Genomic DNA, 25,358 nt, shown 5'->3' on the forward strand with positions numbered 1-25,358 from the left:
ACACTAAAATATTTAGCACCAGAAAAGGAAAATCTACAGTGACTGTCATCCAATAAAAAAATTACCAGGTATATCAAGAAGCAGGAATATAGAACCACAATGAAGGGAAAAAAAAACCTAATTAAAACTGACCCAGAAATAGAAAAATTAAAGCATTAGTAGACAACAAAACTAAAGTAGATATTATAATTATATTTCATATTTTCAAGAAGCTACAGGAGGGATTAGACATGTAAAGGAAGGTATTTTTAAAAAAGCAAATCAAAATTTTAGAGATTAAAACTAAAATAGCTGAGATTAAAAGTACATTGGGTAGAATTGACAGTAGATTAGACATTGCAGAAAAGAATTAGTTAACTGAACAAAAAGCAATATACATTATTCAAAATAAACACACAAAGAAAAGAAAAAAAACTTTAAAAAGATATGAATATCAAGAGAATGGGAAGTCAAGTCATAGATGGGGAGAAAAAATCTGTAAAAGAGAAATCAGATAAAGGATTGGTATGAAGATATACAAAGAACACTTACTGCTTACCACTAAAAAAAGAGGACAACCTAATTAAAAGTGGACAAAAAATCTAAACTGACACCTCAGTAAAGAAGATATAAAATATCAAATAGGCATATGAAAAGATGCTCAACACCTTATGTGTTTGGAGAACTGCAAATTAAAACAACAATGAGAAACCACTATGCAGCTATGAAGAGGACAAAAATTCAGAACACTGACAACACCAAATGCTGGTGAGGAAGCAGAGCAATAGGAACTCTCATGATTGCTGTAGGGAATGCAAAATGGTACAGACTCTTTGGAAGACAGTTTGGCAGTTTAATAAAAGAGTAAATATACATTTACCGTAAAATGCAGCAATCAAGCTCTTTGGTATATACCCCAAAGAGCTGAAAATTTACGTCCATACAAAAGCCTGCACATGAATGATTGTGGCAGCTTTGTTCATAATTGCCAAAAATTAGAGGCAACCAAGGTGCCCTTCCATAGATGGATGGATGGATTAAAAACAAACAAACAAACAAACAAAAACCTGTTCCACATTCATACAACGGAATATTATTCAGCAATAAAAGGAAATAAACTACCCATGAAAAGACATGGAGGAACTTAAATGCATATTACTAGGTGAAATAAACCAATCTGAAAGGGCTACGTACTGTATAATTCTTAACTATATGATATTTTAGAAGGCAAAGCTATGGAGACCGTAAAAAGATCAGTGGTTGTTGGGGGTTTGGGAGGAGGAAGGGAAGAGTAGGTTGAATAGGTGGAACACAGGGGATTCTTAGGTCAGTAAAAGTATTCTGTGTGATATTACAGTGGTGGATACATGTTGTATTAGTCAGAATTCTCCAAAGAAGCAGAACCTATAGAATACATGCATGTGTTTGTAACAGGGAATTAGCTCTTATGATAATGGAAGCTGAGAAATCCCACAGTCTGCCATCTGTAAGCTGGAGACCCCAGAAAGCTAGTGATATAATTCAATCCTAGTCCAATGGCCTGAGAACCAGGGGAGGTGGTGATATAAATTCCAGTCTGAGGTCAGGAGAAGATGAACTATCTCACCTCACACCATGAGGCAGGAAAAAGGGGCAAATTCTTCCTTCCCCCAGCTCTTGTTCTATTCAAGCCCTCAACAGACTGGATGATGTCCACCCACATTGGGGGGGGGGGGCAATCAACTTACTGAGTCCACCAATTTCAATGCTAATTTCACCTGGAAATTCCCTCACAAAATATACCCAGAAATAATTGTTAATCTGGGTCCCCCATAGCCAGTTAAGTTGACACATGAAACTAATCATCACAAGTCGACCCTGTGTCAACATGACACCCATATGCATCTCCTCAAATCTTACTTAATCCCCAAATAAGACAATAACAAGGTCTTAATTCCACTTAATATGATACAACAATTCTGAGTCCAATCAAAATACACTAACCCTATCCCCAGAAGAGGAGGTAAATCATTGTGATATAACTTAAAGTACTATAATGTAAAATTAAGAGTACTTACATATTATGATATAAAATCAATACAACTCATGTTACATAATAAGGGAATATGAGAGAGAAAAAACAAATACACACTTAACACAAATATATTCATAGCAAAAAAAAATGGTGTACTCATGACAATTACAGTCCTGGTTTCTGTAAGTGGTCAGTTATAGCTGGTCTTTGTAACTACTTTCTTCTACCCATTCTGTATTCTTTCTATCTTCAGCAAGCACCTCAGCAGATCGTGGTTCTTCCCTGGTGGGTGACCAAATCCTTCCTTCTTGAATAGTCTGGGTCATTAGTAGCCCTGCCTAGACTGGGTTGTTGTAGTTTTCCACTGAGCTTAATCAAAGAACATGGTAATACTAAGGGATGCCTTAAGCGATCTACTATATCCAGATACACTTTTCCTTACTTCCGTGTGGAAGAGTTGTCCGCAAGTAGTATCCTTGTATCAACAAACACTTTCCTTTCCTTCTTTGTCTGTTGATTCAGAGGCATGAGGAGCCCAAGGTAGCTGGGTGTTAGTCTTAACTCCCAGTTCTTTGGAATCTTTGCTGTGTCTCCTGGTAGAAGCATTTTCCCCTTTGGAACTCAGACCAGCAGAGCATAAGGTCACAGGAACAAAAAGCAAAAATTTGATAGTGGGTCACTAGGGATAATACTGAAGAGTTGAAAATAACTCTTCTCATTTTTGTCCCTTAAAATTCCTGGACCCGAGAATCCTGGCTATGGAAGAAAGAGGACCATATATTGGACTCCAATTCAGAGCATATACAACCCTCTGGAGAACCTTGCCCTGGGACAAGCAGAGGTATTGTCACATAGGCAGCCCTGTAACTGAGTCTTCAGAAGGCCATTCCACCATTCTATCCAGCCTGCTGCTTCAGGTAAGACTAGTGAATTCCAAGGGCCCATTGCCTCACTTCATCTGCTGTGAAATGTATTCCTTGATCTTGAGCAATGCTTGCAGAATCCCATGACAATGATAAGTCATTCTGTAAGATCATGGATGGTAGTTACGCAGAAGTGACGTATGCAGGAAAGGCAAATCTGTACCCAGAGCAAATGTCTATTCCAATAAGAACAAAATACTGCCCCTTGCACAATGAAAGCTGTCCAGTGTCATCAGTCTGCCACTGACTAGCTGGCTGATCACCCGGGGAATAACACCATACTGAGGGCCCACTGTTGGTCTCTGCTGCTGGTTGATTCTTTTTGATTGGGAATTCAGTAGTGGCTGTAGCCAGGTCAGCCTTGATGAGTGGAAGTCGATATTGCTGAGCCCATGTGTAACCTGCGTCCCTGTCACCATGGCCACTTTGTTGATGAGCCCGTTGGGCAATGACAGGGGTGGCTGGGGAAAGAGGCTGACTGGTCTCCACAGAACAGGTCATCCTATCTACTTGAGAATTAAAATCCTCCTCTGCTGAGATCACCCTTTGATGATGAGCATTCACATGAGACACAAATATCTTCATGATTTTCAACTATTCAGAGAAATCTGTTCACATACCTCTTCCCCAAATTTCTTTATGACCAACTTTCCAGTCATGCTTTTTTCAATTCCTGACCACCCAGCGTGTCTGACCATTTCTCCTTCCAAGTGTTTCTCCCTCAGCCAGGTGCATGGCCTCAAGTTCTGCCCACTGGGAGGATTTCTCTTCACCACTGTCCTTCAGAGATGTCTCAGAGAGGGGCTGAGGGCAGTAGCTATCCACTTTTGGGTAGTGCCTGCATATTGTGCAGAACCATTTGTAAACCAGGCCTGCCTGAGTCTCCCTCCGTCAATTAATAGTAGGGAAGTCCCCTTGACGTCATAGGTGCAGGCTGGGAGAGAAAAGGTAGTGTAGCCGAAGTGAGGACTGTGGGCCTTTGAGCTCCTTCTTCATGGAACTTACTTGTGCCTTCAAGACCTGCTCTGGCCTGATCACATATATGCCACATCCATTTGACGATGGAGTGCTGCTGTGCATGGCCTCTGTTATGGCTTGGTGGTTAAGATACCACTTAGTTCATGCTGGGCAGCTCAGGTCACATGGTGACTTGATGGCCCAAGGTTAAGTGTTCAGTCTCTACAAAGTTCAGTAGCAGACCTCTTGTTTCTCAAAAGGAGACTAGTTACCAAAATGATGGAAGGGCCTTGCTCCACAGTTCTTAAGGCCTGTGCTTTGATTCACCTATGAGGGCCTTCAAGAGGCTCCAGACAGCATCCTTATTTGCCACAGACACGTCAACACCATTGTGTCTTCTGGATCTTATGGCCCAAGTGGCAAAGCAGCTTGCACTGCAGCCTGGACCTGTTACACAGCCTTCTCTTGTTCTGGGTTCCAGCCTAAACTAGCAGCTTTTGGAGTCACTTCATTAAAAAGTCTGGAGTAGCACATCCAGATGAGGAATATGTTGCCTCCAAAACCCAAAGAAATCACTAAGAGCTGTGCCTGTGCTTTGGTTGTAGGAGGTGTCAGAGACGACAACTTATCCTTCACCTTAGAAGGGATATCTTGACATGGCTCATACCACTGGGCCCCTAGAAATCTCACTGATGTAGGAGGCCATGGCATTTTGTCTTATCTATTTTCTGTCCTCTGACACATAAATACCTTACCAACAAATCTAGAGTAGTTGCTACTGCTCGTTCACTAGATCCAACCAGCATAGTGTCAGCAGTGTAATAGACCAGTGTGATATCTTATGGAAGGGAGAGTCAGGTGTATTTTCTAGCAAACTAAATAATGGCATCAGGCTGGAAAGTTGATATACTCATGAGGTAGGACAGTGAAGGTGTATTACTGGCCTTGCCAGCTGAAAGCAATCTGCTTCTGGTGGGCCTAATGGACAGGGATGGATAAAAAGGCATTTTCCAGACCAAATCCATAAACTTACATACCATTTACCAGGGTGAGTGTTAACTTTCTCAAGCAATGAAACCACATCTGCAACAACAGCTACAATTGGAGTCACCACCTGGTTAAGATTATGATAATCTACTGTCATTCTCAAGATCCATCTCTCTTCTGCACAGGCCAGATAGGATGTTGTAGGAATCACCACCCCTGCCTCCTTCAAGTCCTTGATGCTGGCCGTAAACTCTGCAGTCCCTCCATGAATGTGGTATTAAATTTTATGTATTGTTTTCCTAGGTAGAGGCAGTTCTCCTGGCTTTTACTTCATCTTTCCCATCATAATAACCCTCCCTCCACAGGTCAGGGAACAAATGTGGAGAATCTGCCAGCTGCTAAATATGTCTATACCAAGTATACATTCCAGAACTGGAGAAATAACCACATGATTGGTTTGGAGAACCATTGGGCCCATGGTGAGACAGAACTGAGCTAAAACTCCATTAGTCGCTTGACTTCCATAACCTCTACTCTGACTTTTGGGCCCCTGCAATGTTTTAGGTCTCTTGGAATTTGTATCATTTCAAAGCCAGAGTCCGTTGTTCCCCAAAAGGTCTAATAATTTCCTTTTCCCCAATGCAGAGTTACTCTGGTAAAATGCCAAACATCATTCTGGGGAAGACTGGGGCAAGAATTGACAGTATCAACTTTCAGAGTGCCCTGGGGTCCTTCCTCAATGGGGCCCAGCCTCTCCTTCATTCCAGGGGTTCGGGATCCATAAACTGGCTCATGTCTAGGAATGTATTGAAGGGATGTGACTCTCTGTTTTTATGATTTAGGTTCGACTTTTATTCACTTGACCTAGAACTTTTCTGCTTATACAGAGAAGTACAAATTTAGTAGGCTTCCTATCTATTTCACTTCTAGGAACACCATGATCAATTAATCAACACCGTAAGTCAGCATGAGTCAGACTATTCTGATTGCTGCTTTGACTCTGCTGTACATTAAGGCAACCATGTCCACTTTGCCTTCAGTGGTTGAATATTGTCACTTGGCCCCTACCACCTCAGGATTCAATTACCCTCTTTGCATTTAGGTTTCCCAATGCAGTGACTGCATTTCCCACTGTGAGGTCTGATCTACAGAGAAAGCAACCATAGAGTATTCAAGGTGTCAACTGAAAAAAAATGCGCAACTTAAAAGTTGAAAATTATGTTGCATTTGGAACCTAACTGACGACTTAAGCCTGGGATACAGCCTCTCAGATAGCTCTGGGGACAGTTCCAAAGAGAAACAGAATATATAGGAGTTTTGCCAAAAAAACCCAAGTAATCAAACATCAAAACTTTCCTGCTAATTAAAGGAAAACCAGACATCTCAAGTTAACGATTTTAACACTTTTCTATGTATGGGAAGATGTAAGAATCTGGGCTTAATACAATTATTCCTTTGATATGCACCTAAACTATCTAGGGCCAGTATCCTGTTTTTCTACATCTTAAATCCCCTCAGGGTGCACTATCAGGGGTGGCTGCAGTGGCTGGTGGCTTGGTGGCTGCAACATCCTTTGTTTACTGGTATGGCAGGTGACATTCTTTGTCCACAAAGGATATTGGGGATCCTCTCATAGATTTATTCCTCACACTATTGATGGAAGGTAAAACTTCTGGAACCCCCCAGTCAGGTGAGCAGGTTTTAAGTGACAAATCTACTCTAACATTCCTCTATCCCTAAGCCTCTGAAGTTCTTCTCTAGCTTAAACTGAGGCAAGTCCAGCATTTCCAGGGTACTCATGGGGGGCCACCTTTTGGCCTATGTTTCAGCCAACCAACCAACAAAACTGCTAGAGCCCTTTCTAATTCCTCAAGCTGCAACAGTAAATGCAGAAGCCCTATTTAGTGAGCCCATACATTCAGCCTCATTCAACCTTATAAGGAATTCCTTCTTCCATTTTCCCACACCTTTAGTACTTATTCCCACACATTTCCCAAGATTTTGTCTGTGTAACTTAGAAAATGGAAGTCATTATTTTGGAATGTAATGCACTTCCTCATGAGTCACAGATTGTATCCCACCTTTAGGGACCTTCTGAGCTTGAGTCTAGTTAAAGGTCCAGAAGTAAGGTGGGGTGGTAGGGGTGGGTCCTGAGGAGACTAATAATTATGTTACATGACAATTGCGTCAGGGGAGGCTATGACCCTTTCCTCAGGCAATGCAGGGTTAATCCTCTCAGAAGGAGATGGAAAGGCTGATACCCTGTATGTAGAGAGGCCGCTTCCACTGGGGTTGAGGAAGCCATCTCTGCTGGGGCTGGGGAGGCCAATACCACTGGTGATAAAAGATTCATCACAGTTTAGGGGCTCAATATCCCCAGCTTCATCAGGATCTTCCCACGGGTCCCCATCCCAACTTCTAAGATCCAGTTCTTTCCCAATCAATGCCCTCACATTGATTCAACAGTAGATGCCCTTCAAAACTGGGAGTTCAACTTGCATTGTAATTCAACCAGTCGCACGATGAGGTTCTGTGCTTGATTTCCAGCCCTGTAGCTACAGGAGACAGTGGTCTCCTTCAGGGCACATGGTCATTTATGTGGCACTTGAGCTGGGAGTTCAAATCACCAAGTTCATCCTTTTCTTTCAGTGACATAAGAAGCAACAGAACAACATAATTATATACACTGGTTTTCCAAAAATGTTCAAAAGTATCATATACGTTCATCCCAGAGAAATTAAATTTTATGTCCATGCAAATATCTCTACATGATTGTTTCTAGCAGCTTTGTTTGTAATAGTCCCAAACTAGAAACAATAAAAATGTTCTAGAATAAGTGAATGATTAAACAAACCGTGGTACATTAATACTATGAAACACTACTTAACAGTAAAAAGGATTAACTGCTGATACATGCAAGTACTTGGATGGATCTCAAAAAACATGCTGGGTGAAAAAAGCCAACATTTGAGGTTGGTGTTTGAAGGTCACATATTATATGAATACATTTATATAGCATTCTCAAGATGACAAAGAAGGAGACAGATAAGTGGTTGCCAAGTTTTAGGGATGGTGCATGGGGGGCCAGGGTGGGAGGAAGGTAAGTGTGACTATATATCGGGGTAACAGGAGGGAGATCTTTGTGGTGATGGAACAGTTATGTATCTTGATCTTGGTGGTGGCAACACATGTGATAATATGGCACACATATACCTTGTAGCAATGTCAATTTCCCAGCTTTGATAGTATCCTATTGTTACATAAAATGTAACCAATTAGGAAAACCGGATGAAGATTACTTGGGGCTTTACTGTCCTATTTTTGCAACTTCCTGTCAGTTTATAATTATTTCAGAAGAAATCATTAAAAAAAGTAATGTGTTCAAATAAGAAAAAGTCTATGTAGAAGTGTTTTTTTGAGGGTGCTAAACTCTTCAAGACAACTTCAACTTTCAGGCAGTCATTTTATCATTTGTAACATAATAAGAGAAGCAAAAATTGTATTAGGGACTATATCTTGGGGAAAATTTCATGTAATTTTTGACACACTGTATTAGAAACATTCGTTTCTGCTGAATAATATTTGCTAACTTTTGAGTTAGGTTAACCACAGGTAGATAAGTCTAGTAACCAATGAGTAACATTAACAGAAAGGCAGTCTCTTAAGATACGTGATATCATGCTCTATGGATTTTTTCATTAATTTAGACAATTTTGTAGAGCTCCGATGTCAAGGTAAGTGACAAGTCCAAAGCTGCTGAAACCTAATGAGAATTACAAGAGGTTACATGGTAAATTGTGGCCAACCGATTCCAGCGGTCCCCAACTTTTTTGGCACCAGGGACCAGTTTCGTGGAAGACAGTTTTTTCCACGGAAGCAGGGGGGATGGTTTAGGCAGTAATGTGAGCTACAGTAGCGGGCGTGATTCAGGTGGTAATGCAAGCAGAGTGGAGCAACAGATGAAGCTTCTCTCTCTCTCTCTCACCCACTGTTCACCTCCTGCTGTGCCCCCTGGTTCCTAACAGGCCTCGCACAGTGGGTTGGGGACCCCTGGATTAAGCGATGAAAATAAAGAGTTACAGAGCTGGTATAGAATTTAAAGACTTCACAGTGACATATTGTTTGAGAGACTCTGAAGTGATTTCGTGGTGTTTCCAAGTTTGCTGGGGACTGGGGACCAGGCCCAACCCAGACTATTTGGCCCCTGTACCGTGATCTTCCCTGAGAGCCAGGCTCTGTTGCTTTCCTGCACACTCCCCGCTCTTTCCTCACAAGTTGTCTTCGTTGCACGGTGCAGCTTTAGCCAGATTTCAGGGCACAGAGAGCCTGCCTTGAACTGAGAGCATCTCTCCCACACATGCGCTTGAGGGCAGCCTGGGCTCTGCTCAGCTCTGAAGAGTCAGTCTTCAATGAACCCTATTACAGTTAAGGAGCTTCTCTGTAGCTTAAAATACTTGAGAAAGAGGAAAGAAAACTATTTTAGAAAGTATCTAATTGGAGCTATCCCAATCATATTTTTCATCAGTTACTTTTGTGATTCCAGGCTTTTATAAGTGCAATGATTCTGACACATTTTTAGGGAGAAAAGAGAGTGTTCTTTCCTACTTTAGTTATACTCTTTCAGTCACTGTAGTTTCATATTATTGAATGTACAAGACCAAAAACATCCACATATTCATATTCGCATTTGGAAAGGTGTGCTTTAAAAATGTTTTTTAAATGCATTCTCACTATCAAAGTCACAAGAATACCTTCTGCAATAGGGAGGAAAAGGTGACTGTTATTTCTCTGTAAAATCAAATATGATACAGACCAAGTGGTAGGCATTCAATGAACGTGGCACCCGAGACCATGTGTGGTGGTGATAAAGCCCTGGGATAGGAGTGCTGGCCAGGTCCTTGGTCTCTGGGTGAGTTCTCTTCATCTGTTCCATTAGAGGACTGATCCAGAGTCCTTTCAGCTTACGCATTCAATGATTCTGTCCCACTAGTTCTTAGGCAAAATAAAACAGAACAAAACAAAACAAAATCAATAAAAACCACTTAAAAAGTAAATGAGAAAACTCTGCCTGACCTAATGTGAAGGAGTCATTTACTGTTCCCTATTTTGAATGGTATCCTTGTAATACCTATAAGTGGTTATCTATCTGGGTATTAAAATGTTTTCATAAGGACCTGCTGTACAGCACAGGGAAAACACTCAATATTTTGTAATAACCTATATGGGAAAAAATCTGCAAAAGAATATATATATGTATATGTGCATATATATATATATGTATGTATAACTGAATCACTTTGCTGTACACCTAAAACTAACACAACATTGTAAATCAACTATACTTCAATAAAATAAATAAATAAATTTTTAAAATTGTGTTTTCATGAGTAGATGCTCCATGAGCGAGCTGCTGGCAGGGGAAAATGCAGTGTGCTGCATCCGTATGCTTTTTCTGTGCCAAGTATTATTTGAGGAAGGAAAAAAACCTGCAACAATTCTGCTTTTGCAACATGACTTGAATCACCAGAATGTCTAGAATTCCTGTGTTCTCAAGGTGCTATCTTTCAGTTAGCATGGAATTAAGGAGATGAGGGGAATGGAAGTCTAAAATTCAGTCCTTAACTGTGAAATGCTTATTAATGGAGGTACATAAAGCTTAATATATTGGAAAGTGTGTGGACTCGGTCATTTAGTAAAAAATATTTGGGGCTTACTATGTGACAGGCACCGTGTGACTTGCGGTGGATGTGTAAGGCTTGGATGGTGTTCCCAGGAAGCTCAATATTTAGTGTGGCATCTTCACTCTAGTTCTGCCAATAATTAACCATGTGAGCACTTTGGAGGCTGTTTCATCGGCACTAAAAAGGAAAATGACAGCACAGGGCCTGAGTCTCTCAGGGGTCCCTGTTTGCTTCTATGAACCTGCTGAGAGTAAGGAATGTATTCATGTGTCAATTGGAGGATAAACTGTTACGTTCTCTTCTTCTTTTGATGTATGTACATATGTATGTATGTGTTTATTATTTATTGATTTAACTGAAGCTTAGGATTCTTTTTTTAATTTGGTTCTTCAATTATACTCTAAATAGAATTTGTTTACAATAGGCTGTTCCTTGACAGCTTTCTTCTGGGAAGACATGAAAATACAACAATTAGGTGTATCAACTCATTCAGAATGACAATGAATGAAGGGAGCAGATTCCCCTTCTTGGTGCCCCTGGCAGCCAGTGTGAGGGCCTGAACCTTGGGCTCGGCCACTGGGATCCTGCAACCCAAGACTGAGAGTCGTGAAACAAGTGGGGAAAAGATTAAGAAGCAGTCAGATTTTATTGTTGTGATTGCAGTTGTGGAGTTCTTGGGGGAGGGGGGCACCACAGCAGGCAGGAGCAATGGCCTGTCCAGCTATATGGATGGGTCCAGGGCAGCTGAGCTAGAGCTCTTCAGTGGCAGAAGCAGTACCCTGGGTCACATCTTTCTTTTTTCTTTTTTTTTTTTTTTTGATTGGTATCATTTATTTTTGTTAATTAATTTTTATTGGAGTATAATTGATTTACAACGTTGTGTTACTTTCTGCTGTACAGCAAACTGAATCAGTCATACATATACATGTATTCACTCTTTTTTAGATTCTATTCCCATATAGGTCATTACAGAGTATTGAGTAGAGTTCCCTGTGCTATACTGTAAGTTCTTATTGGTTATCTATTTTATATATGGTAGTGTGTATATATACATCTTGACCATTTCTATGACACATTGTTTTATAGGACCTGACTATACTTCTGAACTAGTGACCACTTCCACTTTCACTTGTGAACCATTTAATGACCTGCTTACAAACCCTTTTCTTCCTGTCACTAAGTTGCAACTCTGATTACTTAGAGATGGTCAGACCCATAGGAGGGATGCGTCCACCAGCTGGCACAACAGTGGCTCCACTGAATTAAAGCTGATGCTGCCCCTGGCATCCTGGGCTCTGCTGATCACTAGGCAAGCTGGGAAAAAAGTGTTACGAGATGGGTGGGAGAAATCCTTTCTGATGATCAAAGGGATCTTGTGTCCTGCCTCCCTACATCTATAGCTTATGAAAATTCAAGAGGCAACAACACCACATTGGCTGGGCTGTGAAGGTCTCAGTTCCTTCAGAAATGAAGGTCTGGATCATGTCACCAAGTGAAGACACCAATGAGCCTGGTGCTGGCTGAGAACAAGGTGACCATGGAGCAGAGAATGGCTGAGGGACGTCACAGTATCACGAATGATGCAGAAGCACATGCCTACACATGTTTCCTTCCATGCTCCATAACTCATTTTCCTCCCCCATCCCTTTCCCTTGTCAGACCATTTTATATAGACCACTATAGTGATGGTTACATTCACCATTACTCTGTGGGTTTCTGATGATGTAGATGTGCCTGTGACCATCTTAGAGGAGGATTAGACAACATCCAGAGACCCTAGGATTGGGGCTGGATGCAGAGACTTGAGGTCTTCTGCCTTTGGTGAGTGGGTGGTACCCTTCCTTATCTGAAAGAGAATTGTGTTCAGCAAGACTTACAATTTCTGGAATTTGAAGTGTGTATGTTACTGACCAGGGTTCTTGGCCTCCTTAATCAATAGAAATTGATCAGAGACCAGACAAGAAATTCAGGCAAAGCTTTATTGGGACCCCTGCTGCAGCAGGGGGAGCGAGAACAAGCAACAGGTTCCCTTGCTCGCTTCCTGGGGGTGGGGGTGGGGGCAGCTGGTTCCTTATATGGGGGGGAGGTAGTGGTGTGTCCCGGGGTTGGGCCGGAGGGGTGGCTTAGGTGGTCTGCCCACCCCTTTGGTGGTGCTGAGTGCAGGGGGCATGCGCAGAACCCAGCCTTTGCTCCCGACCCCCGTTTTTGCTTCTAGCTCTTCAGAAGTGGCAGTTGGGCTTTTTTGGTCTTTCTGTATCTTTTGTCCAATATTTGCCCCAACTGTGCATGCACGCAGTTATTTTTAGTCCCTTATAGTTTCTTTGCATTTTGTTGCTCTAAGAGACATTTGTCCAGGTGCAAGCACTGCAGCACTGCAGCAAAGGCTCCCAGGTCCCAGCCTGTTTCATGTACATGAATAGATGTAAATCTGGGAAACTGTGCTTGTTATTTTTCGACTGTCCAGCACCCACCCGCCCCTGACTCTGCGGAATTAACCCAGATGTGATTTCCTATTGAGAGGCAGCATGTTTCCTGCTACTGTGGAAACCACTTCACCTGCAGATGAGAGTGGGGCTGTGACCTGCACTCTGTGTTAAGCAGGTTGTTGTTCTTTTCTTCCACCCTTTTTCTTCTCCTTCTCCTTCTTCTTCTTCTTCTTATTATTATTATTTTGGGATAAGAACACAACGTAAGATCTATCCCCTTAGCAAATTTTTAAGAGCACGTACAGTGTTACTAACCAGAGGCACTATTCTGTACAGAAGATCTCTAGGACTTATTCATCTTGCATAACTGGAACTTTGTTCCCTTTAACTAACACCTTCTCTTTTCCCCCTCCCCTCAGCCCCTGCCAACCACCATTCTACTCTGTGCTTCTGTGATTTGACGATTTTAGATTCCTCACGTAAGTGGTATCATGTAGTATTTGTCCTTCTGTGTCTGACTTACTTCACTTAGCATAATTTTTCCACATTCATTCATGTTGTCACAAATGGCAGGATTTCCTTCTTTTTTAACACTGAATAATAGTCCATTATATATATCTCACATATCTTTTATCCATTCGTCTGTTGATGGACATTTAGGTTGCTTCCACATCTTGGCTATTGTGAATAATATTGTTGCAGTGAATGTAGGAGTGCAGAAATCTTAATGAGATCCTGATTTCAATTCCATTAACTATATACCCAGAAGTAGGGGAGGTTCCTCAAAAAAAACTAAAAATAAGAGGATTGTTAGCTCTTGGTTGGTCCTGAACAGGCAAAAATAAAGGGGGCAGCAGGGTCCAACCAAAAGGCAAATATGGTCCTGCCCCCTCACCCACTCCCACCCTTGATCCAGGGGTATTTGGTTTCTGCTTATTTCCCAAGTCCAGTCCTTCAGCCTCTTATTGATTCTGTGAGCCCATAAGATGCTTTAATAAATTCTCCGTTTCTTAAGAAAAATTGTCCAATAATGCTGCTCCCAACAAAGAATTATGCTACTCCTTACTGTCAAAAGGAATTTTAGCATTTATAATTCAGAGTTTACTGAATTGCAGTATAGTGCAGGCCTTGTAGTTTCATTACGAAGGAAATCCTGGTTTACTCCATTAAAAATCTGTGACCTAAAATAGAAGTTGAGTCAGATTTTTATTGACTCAAGCAACAAAGAAGAGTTCTGTTCTTGTGGAGTTTTGATAAATGCCTTAAGAAACTTAAGGATATCAAAGTGATTTAGAGAATTTCAATAACCTTCCCAAAACATGTTCATACATGCTATCCTTATTCTAAATTGAGAAATGTGTAATGCAGTTGTATTATTTTGTGTGTTGATATTAATAATACATAGAGGTTTTTCTTTACTTTCTGATCATGAAACTCCACCCCTAGGGAATTCTGGCCTTTCCATGAAAACAAAATTCTCCATAAAAAGCTGTGGGGTGGGACCCTGGGATCCCACTCCAGCAGATGCCTTTATTTGATTTGATTACTTGTGTTGTTCTTCATCCCATTAGTTCCTTGCAGTAAAAATTTCAAATGTTGCTTGTGAGACTGAAATGCCAATTAGTTGAATCAGATGAGAATCTGGGTCGATGATGAGTCCTTATACCCTTCCCACCTCCTAGGGTGTGAAATAGGCAATTATGCCACATGGTATTTCCATATAAACTCTATCAAAACATAAGCTTATAAGTAATGACAAAAACTGAGACAATGACTTAGCTCTATAAAATATATTTTGAGATAGAAAGATATATGTGTAAGTCCAGCTGTAAATTCAGGCTCAATTCTGAAAGATGATTATTATTCAGACCCTGAAAGAGTTTTTTGTTTTAATTTATTTTCTTGAAGTATAGTTGACTTTACAATGTTGTGTTAATTTCTGCTATACAGCACAGTAATCCAGTTATATATATATATACACATATATATGTGTGTATATATATATATACACACATATATATATGCATATATGTATATATATATATACACACATATATATATATATATATATATATGCATTCTTTCTCATATTCCTTTCCATTACAGTTTATCACAGGATACTGAATATAGTTCCCTGTGCTATATGGTAGCACTTTGTTGTTTATCCATCCTATATATACTAGTTTGCATCTGCTAATCCCAAACTCCCAGTACTTCCCCCCACCCCCCCACATGGCAACCACAGGTCTGTTCTCTACAGACCTTGAAAGTGTTTTGAATATTTTGGATTAGATAAACAGGAAAACAAACATTCCATATTCTATCAAGAAGGATGAGAAAAAGGAATCAGGTAGATGTGTTCCAAATTTTGAAATTTTAACTTCAACTAAATATGAATGTATATCCTGTGCTTCCCCTCAAACAGATTTACATTTAATTGAGAGTAGGAGGAAAAATTCTGTTCTGAAAGAGACAGAGACTGTTTATGGGAATCGAGACGATTACTTCTGAGGGTGGGAACAGTAATAATAATAGTTGAATCTATAAAGATCCTGCTATGGCCAGACATTGTACCAAGTCTTTCACATGTGTTAATTCATTTAATCCTCACAGCACCTCTGTGAATCTGACATATTATTATCCCCATTTTACAGATGAGGGAGCTGAAGCACAGACAGGTAAATGACTTGCCCAAGTTCCACAGCTTCTGTGAAAAGCTAATTTTCAAAGTAAACATTTTAGTGCTATTTGACTTTTTAAACTATGTGCCTCTATTAATTTTGTGACTAAAATTTAAAAATTCCAATTGAATAGAGATTTTTTGCTTCCATTATATTTTTTTCTGGAAAAAGTATTATTAAGTTTGCCCCCAAATACCACTGAATTATAAAGTTGCTTTTTACAGTTATACATCCAAAACTTAATGCAAAATTGAGATCTAAAGATAATAGGCAATATTTTATATTGGTGTTTGTAATATCAGGGCACAAACTTTTAGAAGTGACTTTGTTAGCCAGCCCTCCTGTAACTAAATCTATTTGGAAATCTCAGCCTATTATCTTAAGGTGTCTTTAAAATGAATTATCAGAGTGGCTGGGCACATCTGTACTTAAAACACTATTTGTCTAATTGCTTCTACTTAAGTAAACATTACATATTACTAGAGATTTCAAATTGATTTTAAATTAAATAAGATCTAGTAAAACAAAGAGCAACATAAACTGTTTTAACTTGCCCCTTGCTTTTGTTGTTTTGTTTTGTTTTTTTCTTCTTTTCAAAGAGTTTCTTACCAATTTCTTCAAAGGAAATCAGGAAACTCTACATGTTTAGATAAAGTTCTATCTATATCATAAGACCCAGGACTTCAGATGAAAAAGGTTTTATAGATAATCCTCCTCCTCTTGAAATATTTATAATAATTCAGGACATACCTTCTGGTCAATCATATCATCTAGATAAATACTATTTTTAGTTTGTATTACTTATACAGTACCTATGGAGTATTACATAATGCAGTGTAGTCCAATTTATATATGAAATACAAATTTAAATAACAGAATTTGGTGTATAGTGCACCTTTATTTCTTTTAAATATAGACATATTTTAAGAGGTGAGCTTTATTAACTTTACATGGACATATCTTTTTGGAAGTGGAGTATTAAGTTTGAATAGAATAAAGGTTTACAAATGGATATTGGCTAATATATGCATTTATATATATACATATGTTATAGAAATAATTTTGTTTTATTCTCTAAAACATCACATACATGTTTTCACCCTGGGAATCGTTCCTATGTAAGTCAGTGCCTTAAAATATATATGCTAATAAACAATATTCAATGTGCTACAAAAAGAATTTAGTTAAATTTTTAAATGAACTTACCTTCTAGTTACCTCATTTCAATATTTATAGATTATAGGAATGAAGTACAGGAAACTGAATTTTACCTTATAGGGAACTTGCATTCAGGAGCACCATCAATTTTAGCCTGCAATGATTGTGCAAATATGTCTAAGAAAAGAAGCATGCACTTAGATGCAGAAATTCTTCCATCTTACAGCTTACAGTGTTTAAGAAGTTGATCTATATGCATATATAATAAGAAAGCTTTTAAAAATATGCTTTTGAAATTCAGTTGTTTATACAAATATTTTTAGGACAGTAAGTTTGAAGAATATGACAAGAATTTAGAGCACCAAAGTGTTTTGTTTTGTTTTTTAATTGCCAGGTGGTTAAACATCTTTGTCATAAAGCTACAGTAAAGGCACTCATGTGAAATGTACATGTGTGAGGTGTAAGAAGGGATCTCCTCTCTTGGTTACACTATTGCCAATAGCTATTTCAGTCTCGTGAATTCAAACATACTTGGTGGATGCTCCAAGCTTAGAGTCCAAAATCATCCACATGTTTTTGATTGAAATCTCCCAAGATCTTAGATAATACTAAAACAAGGGTGGGAAGATGTTATATGGAGAATAAATGGAGCACAAGTACAATGAAATGTGATTTTTCACTTGATGAAACAGAGGTGAATTAGAAACTATAGAAGAGAGTGTACAAAATACCCCAAATAACAGCGATCTAAAGTCCCTATTAAAAGCTAGCTTTTCATAGGATATTTTAAAAGAATCAAAAGAAATCATTTTTTTTGGTTTTAGTTATTCAGCAGTTTTTTTTTTTTTTTTTTTTTTTGTTCCTCTGTATGTGTGGTGTCTTTTATTTTCTGGATATTTTAAAGATTTTCTCCTTATCTTTACTCATCAGTAATCTGAGTATGATGTGCCCAGGCTTGGTTTTCTTTGTATTGATATTTATCATGTTTGGGGTTTTTTTTTTTTTTTTTTTAATTAATTAATTAATTTATTTATTTTTGGCTGTGTTGGTTCTTCGTTTCTGTGCGAGGGCTTACTGTAGTTGCGGCGAGCCAGGGCCCCTCTTCATCGCAGTGCGCGGGCCTCTCATTATCGGGGCCTCTCTTGTTGCGGAGCACAGGCTCCAGACGCGCAGGCTCAGTAATTGTGGCTCACGGGCCTAGTTGCTCCGCGGCATGTGGGATCTTCCCAGACCAGGGCTCGAACCCATATTCCCTGCATTAGCAGGCAGGATGTAAACCACTGTGCCACCAGGGAAGCCCCCGAGTTCTTCAGGTTTTTTATAAGATAGCCTCAATTTAAAATAATTACACTCATTAGTTTCACTCAGTAAGAGAATGCAATTCTATGCAATCGGTTTGTCAGACATATATCACAAAATAAAACAACCGAATAAAATAATTGAACATCCCTTCTCCAAACCGTCTTCCTCTCTGTTGCTCTCATGTTCCCTCTTTCTAACACCTAATTTCTATCCGTGGCAAGCCCTCCACCTCGGGTGACGCTAACTGTGTGAGTCCCCATAAACCAGACGTCCATCTGTTCTTTCTTTCTTTCGATTACTTCCGATGATAAAGCCACTCCTGTGTTACTGAGGTGGCGGCAACAATGGATATTTGTAGTGCGCTCCATCTTTTGTATGCCCTTCATTGAAGGCTGCTGAGTTGGTAGCTTCACGAAGGAGGATGCACTCTTCGGCATTTGTACGTGTGTGTTTGGGGAAGAGGGTTTTGTCATTGTTTTCATTCAAAAAGAAATGCTGACAGCTTCACTCCAAATGAATAGTGTATACTTTTCCATGTCATCAATATTGACATTTGGAAATCTTATTCATTAGTCCGTGATCTGGAAGGAAACTCTTTTAATGGCTCTTGGCCCTTGCATCTGTGATTCTCTTGTCATTGAAATCTGTAAAAAATTGATATTAACTCTGAAATTTTATACTTTTAAACATTATTGACTTCCTGGGAAGAAGTCATATGTTAGAACCTTACAGCATACACTTCAGCTATAGAAAAACTATTAAGTGCTGTTTATTTAATTTAATAACACAGATCTAGGCCATTGAATTTTTTAGCCAGACTTATTAAGATATAATTCACATATGATTATAACTCATCCATTTAGAGTGTAAAATTCAGTCGTTTTTAGTATATTCACAGATATGTGCAATGATCACGACGGTTAATTTTAAAACATTTTTGTCACCTCAAGAAGAAATCCCATACCTATCACCCTACTGTCCCCACAAGCCTCCTAGCCCTAAGCAATCACTTACTGCATTTTTCTTAAATCTCTAAAGCCTTCATGAATCAGCACTTTGCTACAAATCTACAGCTCTCTCTGCCACTATTTCTTTAATTAGAAACTTTTTTTGGAGCAGTGTTAGGTTTACAGAAATATTAAGCAGATATAGAGATTCCATTTATTCTATTCTCCTGCCAACGCCCCATTCCCTTTTCCCCAATTATTAACATCTTGCATTAGTGGTACATTTTTACAATTGATGAACCAATACTGATATATTGTTGTTAATTAAGTTTTACATTAGAGTTCACTATTTGTGTTGTACGTTCTATAGGTTTGGATAAATGTATGATGACATGTATTGACCATTACAATCTCATACATAATAGTTTCACTGCCCTAAAAATTCTTGTAATCTACCTGTTCATCATTCCTCTCTTGTCCCTAATTCCTGGCAACCCCTAATCTTTTTAGTGTCTCCATAGTTTTGCCTTTTCCAGAGTGTTGTAGAGTTGGAAGATCTTCTTCCATGTTATCTTCCAGAAGTTTTATAGCTTTGTGTTTTATATTTAGGTCTGTGCTCTATTTTCACTTAATGTTCGTGAAAGGTGTAAGGTTTGTTTCTAAATTCACTTGTTTTTTTTTTTTTTTTTTGCATGTGGATGTCTAGTTATTCCAACATTGTTTGTTGAAAAGACTATCTTTGTTCATCATATTGCCTCTGTTCCTTTATCAAAATCAGTTGACTGTATTGGTCTTGGTCTGTTTCTGGGCTTTCTATTCAGTTCCATTGATCTATTTGTCTATTCTTTTGCCCATACCACACTGTCTTGATTACTGTTAACTTTATAGTAAGTCTTGATTTTGGGTAATGTTAATCCTCCAACTTTGTTCTCTCCCTTCAACACTGTGTCAGCCATTCTGGGTTTTGACAAACCTTAGAATCCGTTTGTCAATATCCACAAGATCACTTGGGATTGTGATTGGGATTAATTAAATCTGTAGATCAAGTTGGGAAGAACTGACATCTTAACAATTTTGATCATCCTATACATGACCATGTAGTATCTCTCCATTTATTTAAATTATTTGATTTCTTTCCTCACAGGTTTGTAGTTTTTCCTCATATAGATATTACACATATTTTCTTCGACTTATACCTAAGTATTTCATTTTTGGGTGTTAATGTAAATGATATTGTGTTTTTAATTTCAAAACCCAGTTGTACATTGCTGGTGTACAGGGAAGCAATTAATTTGTATATGTGAAAAATGTATCCTGCAACCTTGCTATAATTGCTTATTAGTTCTCAAAGTTTTTTGTTGATTCTGTGAGATTTCCTACATAGATGATCATGTCATCTACAAAAACAGTTTTATTTCTTCCTTTCCAATTTATATACTTTTAATTTCCTTTTTTTGTCTAATTATATTAGCTGTGAATTCTAGGACAATGTTGAAAAAATGTGTTAAGAGGCGATATCCTTGCCTTGTTCTTTTTTATTTATTTATTTATTTTTGGCTGTGTTGGGTCTTCGTTTCTGTGCGAGGGCTTTCTCCAGTTGCGGCCAGCGGGGGCCACTCTTCATCGCGGTGCGTGGGCCCCTCGCTATCGTTGCCTGTCTTGTTGCGGAGCACAGGCTCCAGGCGCGCAGGCTCAGTAGTTGTGGCTAACGGGCCTGGCTGCTCCGCGGCATGTGGGATCTTCCCAGACCAGGGCTCGAGCCCGTGTCCCCTGCATCGGCAGGCAGATTCTCAACCACTGCGCCACCAGGGAAGCCCCCTTGCCTTGTTTCTTTTTTTTTTTTTTTTTTAATTTTATTTATTTATTTATTTATTTATTTATGGCTGCGCTGGGTCCTCGCTTCTGTGCGAGGGCCCCCCCCAGCCGCGGCAAGCGGGGGCCACCCTTCATGGCGGCGCGCGGGCCTCCCACCACCGCGGCCTCTCCCGCCGCGGAGCACAGGCTCCAGACGCGCAGGCCCAGCAATTGTGGCTCACGGGCCCAGCCGCTCCGCGGCACGCGGGATCCTCCCAGACCAGGGCTCGAACCCCTATCCCCTGCATTAGCAGGCAGATTCTCAACCACTGCGGCACCAGGTAAGCCCCCTTGCCTTGTTCTTAATCTTACTGAGAAAGCATCTAGTTTCTCACTAATAAATATTATATTAGCTGTAGGTGTTTTGTAAATTCTCATTATTAAGTTGCAATAGTTCCCTTCTATTTCTAGTTTACTGAACATTTTTGTCATGAATGAATGCTGGATTTGTCAAATGCTTTTTCTGTATCTATTAATAGGACCATATAGTTTTTCTTCTTTAACCTGTTTATATGATGAATTACACTAGTTGGTTTTCTTATGTTGAACCAGCCTTGTATACCTGGAATAAATCCCACTTGGCCATGGTGTATAATTCTGTTCATACATAGTTGGCTTTGATTGACTAATATTTTGTTCAGGATTTTTGCAACTATATTCATTTGTCTGAATTTTTCCTTTTTTTGGTAATGCTTTGTATGCTTTTGGTGTTAGGATAATGCTGGTTTCATAGAATGAGTTAGAAAGTATTCATTCTAGTTCTATTTTTAGAGAATAAGCATACATTTTCCCTAAAATATTTGTTAAAATTCACCAGTGAACCAATCTGGCCCTAGTGCTTTCTTTTTGGCAGGTTATTAATTATAGTTTCAAATCCTTTAATAGATACAGGCCTATTGAGATTGTCTGTTTCTCCGTGTGTAATTTTGGTGCTGGAACAACTGGACAGCTACATGCAAAAAAAAAAAAAATGAATCTAGACAAAGACCTTAGACTTTTCATATACATTAAATGGATCATAGAACTCAATATAAAATGCAACAGGACTTCATTAAAATAAAATAATAATAAAGTAAAATGTAATGCCCCCGGTAAGCCTTTTGAGATTCTTAAATCATGTGTTTCTCCCTAATTATGCCTTAATTTCACCTGGTTTATACCTCTGCAATATTTATAAAAGAAATCTTGCATGTTATATGTACATGCCTATCAACTCCATTGGACTGTGACCTCGTTGAGGGCTGGTAGGATGTGTCATTCATCTTTGGTGCCAGTTCAACATTTGTTCTGGTACAAAATAGTAAGTAGAACATATCCTTTGAATTGAACAATGCAGAGTTTTTGTTAATTGAAAATTCAGTTTCACAGGCCTACAATTACTAAATGGTATAGGGACACAAAACTCTTTATAACTAAAACATTCACGAGTCCATTTATGAAATCAGTGTCCTCTCAGCTCTCCTTTGCTCATCGTAGTGGAATTGATCCCCACCCACCAGGTCAGGTGTTTGATTAGTTCTTTTTGATAGGGGAATGGTGCCAATAACCACTAATCAAAACAATTGCAATGAAGTTGATTGCAAGGGAAATAGTCCCATCAAAGGAGTATGATTAGACTTGGTAAAAGAGGGGCAAAGGGAAGGGAGAAGGAAAAGCAGAAGTGTACAAGCAATCTCCCCAAGTAAGGGGGAAGACCAAAAAGAAGGAAGAGCGGGGCAGTGGTGGAGGTTCTCCCCAGGGTTCTCTGCAGGCAGACAGCGGGAACAAGCAGGGCAGGGAGGTGGTGGTGAGTAAGGACACCTCAGTGTTGTAGGTGTAAGGACACCTACAGTATGGAGCTGCAGGCTTAAACTTTCCAGAATAAATCTCAGCTTTGGATAGGAGCCTGTTATCAGACCCACCCTCAAATCACTAGGCACTAACTATCCTGTGGAAAAGGGCAGAGTCCAAACTTTTGATTAAAAATAATATATGAGCTTAAAAGAAATATAAGCCTATATATTTTTAACAGAGAAACTTAACATATCTACTAGATATTGGGAAATCTGAGCTCTTATGAACCCAAATAAAAGCAGGGAAAAGATAGCAGAGATACTGTTTGAAAGTGACCGGCTTTTTGGTGTGTATGTCCATGCAGGTAGCCCTTACTTTGTGTGCCCATGGTTTGTTGACTGGTGCACATTGTGCTACTCACAATTGCTCCTTGTCAAAGTATCATTTTCATAAATTAAACTCATGACTCTCATGCAAATGTAAAATCAGTATATGGCACAGATTTAATGAACCCATTAATAAGAGAACTGGCATGATGGTAGTGCTGATTCAAAAGAACTAAATGGGGTAGAAGCTTTTCTAGTAGCTGGAAGAATTCTTAAATAGGATTACTGATTTTAGAGAAAAAATAGCTAATGTTCTGTAGGGAAAATCAGCTAACATTCTGAATTTTGGAAATTGTATTTTCCATCAGAAAGGAATCATTTGCATCCCTACTGAACAGACATTATTTGTATTGCTATCTGACAGAAAGAAGCAATACAAATTAACATCAACCCCTTCAGAATTACAGCATACCTTTATCAATAGTAAATAACAAGTTACACAAAGATGCAAAGGTACATGCCTAGAGATTCAGATAATCCGCAGGCAGGCCTGATAATCCAACCCTAGCATAACTAAGAAAGAACAGGCAAAAGTCCCTTTAGTTTTTTTCAGGCTTTTGGATAATTTTCCTTAACACCATTTTACAAAGGTTTTCTCTTCCGTATCTTACTGATGTCAAGGAGACTAGAATTACTGGGAAGGGTATTCTCAGATATAGTATCAAGTTATCCCATTGTAAAAAATACCAAAAACCAAAAAACTAATCTTGAAGCTATCCACATGATTAAAGAAAAACTATACGATTTTGAGCGAGAGCAGAAACTGCTCTTAGAAAGCATAGTCTTAGTGAGTTCTTACAGGCTCCCAGGTAGCTACATCATCAGAGAGAAGGAAGCGCCAGAAGAGGTATTTTACCCATGTTTGGTCCATACGAGGGAGTGCAGAATTGCTTTTGACACAGTCTAGAGGCTGACATTGATACCATGCCAGAGACCCGTAAGCATGTTGTGCTTTCTCAAAGGTCTTCTCTGTGAGCTGAGCTGCCTTCGAACTTAGAACATGAATTGTATGGTTTTACCTTGAACAAGATTCTGGAAATAGTTTATAAAATAATATCTGCATATAGGCCTCACCTTGGAGAGAGCTCATGACATTCCTGGGCACTGCAGTGCTACCAGATACCATGAGAAATAGAGGCAGGACAAGAATACCAAGGGAGGGTTGCTCAGCATAGATGACTGATGTGACCATTGTGATGATCTGACCAACTCCAGAGTTCATTCCCATGTCACCACGAAAACATTTTTTCCCCTTCATTGCTGATGTCTGAGAGGAAATTTCTTTCCTCTACCCTCTTAGGTTTATTCGTAGGGGCCTGCAAAGTAAACTGACAAACGACAGAATAATGGAAGAAAAAACATAAATTACTTTAATTAATATTTTCTGTGTGAAAGAGTCCAACAGGAAGGAAGTGAAACTCAAAGAAGTAGTTAGACTTGGGGGCTTAGATTCCATTTTTAAGAAAGGAAAGGGGGTTTGGAGGAAAGTGAGTAGGAAATATATGGGGAACCTGATGGGAGATAAGCGCTATTTTCATAAGGTTTGTTTCTGTAGACTCACCTCAGTGCCCATTCTCCACCTTTGGGGACAAGAGTCACTCTCTTCTTCCTGGTTCGTGAGAGGGGGCCCCGGTCTCAGGGAAAATTCATGCCCTGCTTTTAGGGAGAAAAGGGGAGGGAAGATTTCTTCCTGCATCTGCTGATTTTCAATTGCTTTCAGCTCAAAACCATATTTATGCCAAAGTGGCATATTTTGAGGTGGCATTTTTTTTTTAAATTTATTGATTTGTGGCTGTGTTGGGTCTTCGTTTCTGTGCGAGGGCTTTCTCTAGCTGCGGTGAGCGGGGGCCACTCTTCATCGCGGTGCGCGGGCCTCTTATTATCGTGGCCTCTCTTGTTGCGGAGCACAGGCTCCAGACGCGCAGGCTCAGTAATTGTGGCTCACGGGCCTAGTTGCTCCGCGGCATGTGGGATCTTCCCAGACCAGGGCTCGAACCCGTGTCCCCTGCATTAGCAGGCAGAGTGTCAGCCACTGTGCCACCAGGGAAGCCCCCGAGTTCTTCAGCTTTTTTATAAGATAGCCTCAATTTAAAATAATTACACTCATTAGTTTCACTCAGTAAGAGAATGCAATTCTATGCAATCGGTTTGTCAGACATATATCACAAAATAAAACAACCGAATAAAAGAATTGAGCATCCCTTCTCCAAACCGTCTTCCTCTCTGTTGCTCTCATGTTCCCTCTTTCTAACACCTAATTTCTATCCGTGGCAAGCCCTCCACCTCGGGT

At 39.5% G+C, this 25,358-nt stretch overlaps 1 protein-coding gene across 20 annotated transcripts in view; it reads left to right on the top strand.

The window, feature by feature from the left end:
* The window catches only part of LOC309634348 (contactin-associated protein-like 3), a 181,428-nt gene that overhangs the window by 21,022 nt on the left and 135,048 nt on the right, over positions 1–25,358 (top strand). For 6 of the 20 annotated variants that reach the window (XM_082404289.1, XM_082404291.1, XM_082404292.1 and 3 more), the window contains exon 1: positions 555–2,910. The exons of 1 other annotated variant lie outside the window; for it this stretch is intronic. Coding sequence is in view for 10 of the 19 variants with exons in the window: in XM_082404285.1 (XP_082260411.1) it covers positions 2,752–2,910 (159 nt within the window). In the remaining 9 variants the exon portion in view is untranslated. Of the gene's footprint in view, positions 1–545; positions 2,911–25,358 lie in introns of those variants that run through there. 13 more of the 20 variants (XR_014248004.1, XR_014248005.1, XR_014248006.1 and 10 more) reach the window with 7 other exon arrangements.

The sequence above is a fragment of the Balaenoptera borealis genome (genome assembly GCF_965194805.1).
Source record: "Balaenoptera borealis genome assembly, chromosome: 8".
Lineage (NCBI taxonomy): Eukaryota > Metazoa > Chordata > Mammalia > Artiodactyla > Balaenopteridae > Balaenoptera > Balaenoptera borealis.